This window comes from Melanotaenia boesemani, chromosome 13 (genome assembly GCF_017639745.1).
Source record: "Melanotaenia boesemani isolate fMelBoe1 chromosome 13, fMelBoe1.pri, whole genome shotgun sequence".
Lineage (NCBI taxonomy): Eukaryota > Metazoa > Chordata > Actinopteri > Atheriniformes > Melanotaeniidae > Melanotaenia > Melanotaenia boesemani.
This window is the reverse complement of record NC_055694.1, coordinates 30,311,929-30,319,850: the sequence shown is the minus strand read 5'-3', so window position 1 is coordinate 30,319,850 and position 7,922 is coordinate 30,311,929. Positions and strand designations below refer to the sequence as shown.

The 7,922-nt window shown below is 42.6% G+C and overlaps 2 protein-coding genes across 5 annotated transcripts in view; both read right to left on the bottom strand.

Moving 5' to 3' along the window:
* Nucleotides 1–1,608: 1,608 nt before the first annotated feature.
* Nucleotides 1,609–3,601, bottom strand: LOC121651948 (probable GPI-anchored adhesin-like protein PGA55). Its single transcript, XM_042004427.1, has 2 exons — nucleotides 3,331–3,601; nucleotides 1,609–3,248 (listed from the first exon to the last, which is right to left on the bottom strand). Exons 1-2 carry the CDS (start codon nucleotides 3,599–3,601, stop codon nucleotides 3,211–3,213), a joined length of 309 nt encoding a protein of 102 aa, XP_041860361.1. The 3' UTR covers nucleotides 1,609–3,210.
* The window catches only part of src (v-src avian sarcoma (Schmidt-Ruppin A-2) viral oncogene homolog), a 36,453-nt gene continuing 30,139 nt past the window's right edge, over nucleotides 1,609–7,922 (bottom strand). For all 4 annotated transcript variants that reach the window (XM_042004392.1, XM_042004393.1, XM_042004395.1 and 1 more), the window contains 7 exons: nucleotides 7,664–7,813; nucleotides 7,391–7,546; nucleotides 5,745–5,924; nucleotides 5,554–5,630; nucleotides 5,298–5,451; nucleotides 4,176–4,307; nucleotides 1,609–4,084 (listed from right to left, as the gene is read on the bottom strand). In XM_042004392.1, the coding sequence (XP_041860326.1) occupies nucleotides 3,876–4,084; nucleotides 4,176–4,307; nucleotides 5,298–5,451; nucleotides 5,554–5,630; nucleotides 5,745–5,924; nucleotides 7,391–7,546; nucleotides 7,664–7,813 (1,058 nt within the window). In that variant the 3' untranslated portion in view covers nucleotides 1,609–3,875. The remainder of the gene's footprint in view (nucleotides 4,085–4,175; nucleotides 4,308–5,297; nucleotides 5,452–5,553; nucleotides 5,631–5,744; nucleotides 5,925–7,390; nucleotides 7,547–7,663; nucleotides 7,814–7,922) is intronic.

Here is a 7,922-nt window from a genome sequence, read left to right as displayed (position 1 = left end):
TTATAATGCCCTGATATGTAAAACCGTGTTACTGAAAGATGGTGGACTTTCTATTTCAGATTAGTGTTTATATTGCCTACCATTGATACCCTGATCTCCATCCATCCATCCATCCATCCATCCATCCATCCATCATTCCAGTGTAATTCTGAGTTGTGGGAGGTAGAATTATTTCCACCTGCTCTCAGATGAGCAGCAGGTCCACCTTGGACAGTCACCAGTCAATCTCAGATACAAACACACTAACTCCTCATGTCTGTTCAAAACCACCAGCAAACCCAACATCATCTCCCTGGCCTCTGGGAGGAAGCTGGAGAACCTGGAAAGAACTCAACAGAGAAACTCTCCGCAGAAAGAACCCTCTAGAACCAGCAGTCTTCCTGCAGACCACCAGACCACCCTGCAGCCCAACTGATTAAAAAACAAAAACAATAACAAAACAAAACACATATGGTCTCCAGCTGTGAATAAAACCCAACTGTGAAACATGTTTGGAGACCTCAGTGGTGGAAGTCGTCATATCTTTGTTTTCAGAACAAGAAAAGGTAAAAGTCTCACATCCCAGACCTAAATTTAGTAAAATATCTTTGATTTCTATTTGTACACATTGGATTATTATTTCCTTTGCAAACATAATTTAAATACTGCAGCTAATTATAGTAGAACTGTTTATACCTTCACATTTCTTCTTTTACTGTAAAATAATTCATTGTGTTTGAGCTGTTAGTGCAGAGAAACCAGCAATATGCAGAACTCAGACCAGACAAAGTTGCTGAATTTGTAGGGTAAAAACAAAATAAAAAACATGACAACAATAGAGGAAGTTATTGCTTTGTTGTTTTGCTGAGCTAACTCAGATGACTATATACAAAACACTCGACAGGCAACTTCCTGCTGTTTCTAAAGCATCTTTCTCCATGCATGGACACGATGGTCTCATACTTGTTTCCTCTTATTTTTGCAGTGTCCATGTCACCTTCTAAAATAGTTCTGATCTCTCACCAGCAATTGTGATGAGATTTTTTTAAAGTTTATTATCTTTTAAAACATACAAAAACATTCACGTAACAGGGAATTGTGATGAGAATGTATGTCACAATGGAGCTGCAATGGTGCATGATAAAGATCCTTTCTACCTTTGTCAACCCTGTGACCATCTGGTCAAACTGGTTTGCACTGCCCAGGCTGGTTTCTCACAAATGCGTAGCATTAATTTCTGAGGTCTATTTGTCCCAGATTGACACGCACAGACATACAGATGCTTGAGACCGATATCGATGCTTAGTTGTTAGTTTCCAAGAGGTTTGTCTCAGTGGTGCCCTGCAGTTAATGCTTTTATTTAATTTAAGCAAATTTGGGCACAACACAGCAGCCAGACCATCATTCTGTGGTCATTATGCTGGACAGGACTAGAGGGAAAAACAAATTTAAACTTAGGGGGAGTTTTTAATTAATTCCAATAAAAAACTGGGATATTTGTGACCTTTGGATAGTTACTGTTAATATCAAGTGACACAGGTAAACAAACAGTAACAGGTAAACAAACAGTAGCAGGTCCTGCTTCAAGAAACAGAAAATATGCAGATGAAAAAAAAGAAGAAACAGATGCAAGTATACAAATTTTATTCAAATTTACCTTTCAGATTTGAACAATATTCAGAAAATTTAACAAAGAATTTTTCATGTGAAAATACTCATTGAATATGGTAGAAAAAGTCTCTATATAGGATTAAAACAGATATAAAAACATCTGCATAGAAAGGAGACCTAAAGAAGCCCAAAAGAAACGGCCTGAGCTGAAAAGCTCGGACGCATTCCAATATGAACTTTAACATGCACTTCAACCATATCTGTGCTCATAAACATTCAATGAGAGCAGGAAATGGGATGATGTCAGGTTGGCTGATATCTACGAAACACCTTTCACCTGTCGTCACCATGACAACGCCACACAAGCTCCCCTCATTTACATACCATCACAACCACACAGGGTGTCATCTAATCTGAATGTTCTGGTCCTGGGTGATGAAATATACACATCAACATGGTACTAAAAACTGTGCTTATGGAACATTTTTTAGATGTCAGATGTTAACCCAAAAAAGTGCCATAAAAATCTGAACAGCTGAAAGAAAAATGAACAAATGGGTTATTTAAAAGGAATAAATTATAATGATGATGATATATACAAACATTAGCACTAAAAGTATTTACAATTGAATTTCAAAATGCCGATTTATTAGCTGTACATGTTTATAGTGTGAAGTGATGGTAATGTTTTGCAATCGGCCTCCTGCAGGCCAGGAGCAATAATCACACTCAGCTCACTTTTCTAATTTAAAAACTAAAAATAAATTTCCAGTGTTAACGTTGTGCTCAAAGATGCACTAATTAAAGAAATAGAGTCTCCATTTTAATGGAGGTCGGTGCTGAAAAGAGAAAATTTAACCTGAAGTGGCACATAAAAACATCCTGATGATCCAGTTAGTTCGGTCCACAGGTGCAGAATCTCTGAACAGAGAAAACCCAAAGCTGGTCAACGTTTGTTCAAATAAAAACATTAAAATCTATAATATAGCACAGCTGAAGAACAGAAAATGCCCCATCCTCCCCATCCTGAGATGACCTTTACCCATCAGTAGCTATTTGTCCTAATAAAATAACAAGAAGTCAGGATTAGAAAATGGAGACAGACCATCGGCTCTCTGGATGTTACAGCAATAAACCAATTTAACTGGCTGGTGATTGGAACAAGTCCTTCTGGTCAAACTACACAGTCCCAGTTCAACCAGAATAATAAACGTCATCAGAAACCACTGTTCCAGATCAAGTCTCCTAAAGTCTCGAAGTGGAAGACAGATTTAGTTTTTCACATAAGATCCTGTAAAAACATCCGGTGGTGTTTTCAGCAGGAAGAGATGGATCCAGTTCTGGGTCCCAGTACGAGGTCATGTTCAGTTCTGTGTCTGATGTCCTGTTTAGTTCTGGGTCCTGGTAGCTGGTCATGTTCAGGTGTGGGTCCCGGTCTGATGTCATGTTCAGTTCTAGGTCTCAGTCCAACATCATGTTCAGTTCTGAGTCCCGGTACCAAGTCACATTCAGTTCTAAATCCCGGTCTGATGTTACCTTTAGTTCTGGGTCCTGGTCTGTTCAGTTCTGGGTCTCAGTCCAAGGTCACGTTCAGTTCTGGGTCCCGGTCTGATGTTACATTTAGTTCTGGGTCCTGGTCTGTTCAGTTCTGGGTCTCAGTCCAAGGTCACATTCAGTTCTGGGTCCTGGTCTGTTCAGTTCTAGGTCTCAGTCCAAGGTCATGTTCAGTTCTGGGTCCTGGTCTGATGTCATGTTCAGATCTGGGTGTGGAGATCTCAGATCTGGGTGTGGAGATCTCAGATCTGGGTGTGGAGATCTCAGATCTGGGTGTGGAGATCTCAGAGCTGGGTGTGGAGATCTCAGAGCTGGGTGTGGAGATCTCAGAGCTGGGTGTGGAGATCTCAGAGCTGGGTGTGGAGATCTCAGAGCTGGGTGTGGAGATCTCAGAGCTGGGTGTGGAGATCTCAGAGCTGGGTGTGGAGATCTCGGAGCTGGGTCTGGAAACCTGCATCAGGAATGTTCAGCCTGTTCTTAGCACAGGGGAGAGTGGTCCGACCGGTTTGCTGTTGATTTGATGGATGAAAGTGTGTAAAAAGAAAAGGAAGGAAACGGCGACTCGCTGTCAGACAGAACAAACATGCTGAAGGAAAGAGAATTTGGAAAAACTGGATGGACGATCTTTTTTTCTGATTGTATCCAGAATTATGTGGTCACACAGGCGAATACGGCCGTGCACTTTAAAGCAGCCAGCCTGTTCTGCATATCCGTGATCTGCACAGCAGCAATTACAGGTTCTCTCCTGGCTGGTACTGAGGTTCTGTAGAGGTGAAGTAATCCTCCAGGAATCCCTGCAGGTACTCAAAGGTGGGCCTCTCCTCAGGTTCTTTCCTCCAGCAGGTCAGCATCAGCTCATGGAGGGATTCAGGACACTCTGCTGGGCACGGCATCCTGTAACCACGCTCCACCTGGTCCAGCACCTCCCGGTTCACCATACCTGGGACACAAAACACACATTTGGACTCTGTGCTTCATGTTCATGTATCTGCACTGGTTCCTCAGACTGAAACTAAAACCTGAAAACGGACCTGGGTAGGGAACTCGGCCTTTGGTGGCCAGTTCAGTCAGCAGGATCCCAAATGACCAGACATCAGATTTAATGGTGAAGCGGCCGTAGAGAGCCGCCTCGGGAGCTGTCCATTTGATGGGAAACTTAGCGCCTGCAGGATTACAAGTTCATCAGTGAGATCAAATTAGATCAGTGCAGCAGGACAGAAACAAAAAGCATCTTCATCCTTTCTGAGCTCTCACACAATCAGCAAACCTTGGTTTCAGGAATCAGTGTTTACTCTGCGACTGCTTCATTCTGACCCGACATGAGACAGCTTGGACTTGTTAGTCTGAGATATCTAAAACTTCTGATTAGTAAGAGGTGTTGTTGTGTCATGAGCCCTCAGTTTTCCAGGTTCCTATCTCATCCACTCATCATCCTGGCTGTATTTACCACCCTGATCTTCATCCATCACCTTCCCCCTCGACTGTTGGTTGGCCAGCTTATCTCTGGGTTATCCCATCCTTTTTGAAAGGATTCTGGTCTGCATTTGGGTTCAGTTTGACTCAGTCTTGTGACAATATGAGTCTCATTAGACTGAGGAGACAAGTTTCTGGTTGCTGTTCCAGTCTGACAGCTTCTGTCATGACGAGCTGTAGCGTTAGAAATGAAACTAAAGTTGAATTTCTGCCTCAAGATGCTCTGACTCACCAACACACAAAACCAGCTTCAGACATCTCTTAACACCACTTCGACATATTTTCACTTTCATTCTGAGTAATCAGATTACAAATGTCTCCGGTTCCAAATGTCTGAAATGTCTTTCTGAACAGCTGAAACGTCTATCTAGATATCTGACAAGAACAAAGTACATATTTCAGTTACAGTCTGTGAAACAGGAACTACAGTATGTTAAATATGGAGATTTGCTGTGAGGAAGCACTAAAATAAAGACGTAGTACTCCAGATCTCTGCTCCTTTGCTGTGAGTGGAGGACAGAAAGGAGTCATGAAAGATGCCTTTTTAAAAAAACTTTCAAGTATTTGACCTCTTCAGGTCGGTAACATCTATTCCAGCTTTAAAAAGTGACTCCTGCCATTCCACACAAAGTGTACAAACTCTGATATTGTCTGCTAACTCGGATCTTCGTGGGGCTCACCTTGTCTGGCAGTATATTCGTTATCCTCGATGAGGCGAGCCAGACCAAAATCTGCAACTTTACAGACCAGGTTATCTCCCACTAGGATGTTGGCAGCACGAAGGTCTCTGTGCACGTAGTTCATCCTTTCCACGTAGGCCATCCCTGAAGCAATCTGAGCAGGAAGAGGAAAACTGTTCTGGTCATTCTTATGAAAAAAAAAAAAAAAAAAACAACAAAAAACCGAAGTTCGTGACAGGAAATGTCTTGTTCTGACCTGTGAGGCCATGTCCACCAGCTGAGGGAGGCGGAGCATCTTCCCCATGTCCCCCTTCAGAAAATCCAGTAAGCTCCCTGTTAGCAGGGAGTATGCTGCATGTCAGTATTAGACTGATCTTTAAATCCAATTTAATGATTCTACAACTATATTTAAAAAAGTCATGGAGAAAAAGATCTATTCATGCCGACCTTGGCCCATGTACTCTGTGACGATGTAGATGGGTTCCTCAGACACCACAGCGTAAAGCTGAACCAGTTTCTCATGCCTGAGCTTCTTCATGACCTGAGCTTCCTGCAGGAAGGCCTCAGGGGACATGGTGCCGGGCTTCAGGGTCTTGATTGCCACCCGGGTCGTACCGTTCCACGTTCCTGACAACAGAAAACCATGCTATATCAGAATTCACTGCAGGCTGAGAATCCAGTCAGCAGGAAGAGCTGACTGGATGCAGAGAAAGATTTCTGCACCACAAGCTACATTTAAAGGAGAAAATATTGACAGCTACAACAGGTAACCCCAGTATCTCCGATATCACCTGCAGAACTTTCATTTAACACAAGAATACGGGAAGTAATTTTAGTTTCTCAGCTGACCAATTTACAATATCCAGTAATATGGTTCTGGAAGTGTCTCCAACCAGCAGATTAACTGGTGACAGGTAAGGGTGTCAGGACTGGGTATAAAAGCAGCATCCAACAAAGGTTCACCACTTGGGTTCAAACTCCATCAGAGAAACATAGAGCAGGTAAAAAACTAGATTTCTCAAGGCAAAAATGCAAAGTTCCTTGGTCCTCTAACATGGAAAAGATTCAGGGAGTCTGGGAAAATCTCAGTGTGGCAGAAGAGTCCTCATTTTAGCTACTTTTAAGAAAATCTGATGTTTGCTTTTACATGCCAAAGGTGAGAAAGATCATCCAGGCTGTGATGGTATGGTGGACATCGGTGTCCATGGAGGACTTCATTTGTGTCTTGGTACCCCTGAAGCAGAGGTGGATTTTGTATTTGTTTATTTTACATGGGAAAGGATTAAAAGAAATCATGCCTCTCTCAGCAAAAACAGATTTTCAACATGTTCCTGCTCTGCAGAAACAGACAGACACACAACACATCTTCGTCCTTCTGGGGCGCACACTGCAGATGGACATATATTGAGCAGGTGGAAATACAAGTTAGTCCCATGACAAAGTTTAGTGCATTTGACAGTAACAAAGCAGAACAGTGGTGAGTCCAGCCAGGTAGTCTGTGATGGATCTTATACCCTCTGTTATAGAGTCCTGCCACTGGCTCAAGGTCATTGGTTGTGTGTCCAAACAGGCAAACAAATGGAACAGCAGAGATAATTATTGCATGTGAATATGTCTTAGAAACTGACAGAGACAGATGTGATCTGATTTTACTATAGACAAATAATTTTTGGTTCAGTTTTCAGGTAAGGTTTTGTACTTGTATGTAGGACTGTATGTGGGATGAGAATCCAGTGTGATTCCCAGATACTTGCATCTACAGTGGAGAGTTTTTGGTTTGCAATGAAAACAGGATTCGATATGACTAGCTTTCCCGTATGGAGAGCAGCGTGGATGTTGGATTTGACATATGGTACCATTGAGGTGATGTCTTTTTCAAGAGCTCAGTGGTTGGGCTTGTTCATATTTTCTAAATCCAGTTGTTCAGTGTCAGTTTTTAGTTTAAAGTTAAAAACATTTTAATAAATGTTGGTCATCACACAGTTTTCCTTTCATAAACTGTTTCCATTAATGAAAAGAGAGCCAGCTATCTTTTCTCTTTAACTCTGTAGAGTTGAAGACTTGTTCAGGGGATAGGTGAAAGCAGAACTTACCCATCCAGACCTCGCCGAAGCAGCCCTGTCCCAACTTGAGGTCTAGACGGAGCGACTCTCGTGGGATCTCCCAGGCATCCTTGGATAAGCCTTGAGTCTGCGGCTTCAGTACAGGACAGATATCGGTCAGACTGTGACACAGTCCGTCAGCATGCTCTGGGGAGGAAAACAGGAGGATAAGTCAGACTATTCTCCTGGTGGAGCAGGAAAGGGATTAAATAAATAAAAAGAAAGTGAGAGGGTCTGTTTCTGTGCACTGAGGAGTGAACTCACTGCGGTAATGATTGACCAGCTGCTGCAGGGTACCAAACTGTGTGCGGGATGTGATGTAGAAGCCGCCGCTGTCCAGCTTCCTAATCTTATAGTGCTTCACGTTGAGCCCTTTGGTGTTGTCGTAGTCCAGAACAGACAGACAGTAGGCACCTGGGAGGATTAACAGGGATAACAGGGATACATGAGAAAAAGACTAAAACAATGTGCTCATTTGACCACCAGAGGGCGCATTGGTAACATGAAAACCCACACAGCTTCC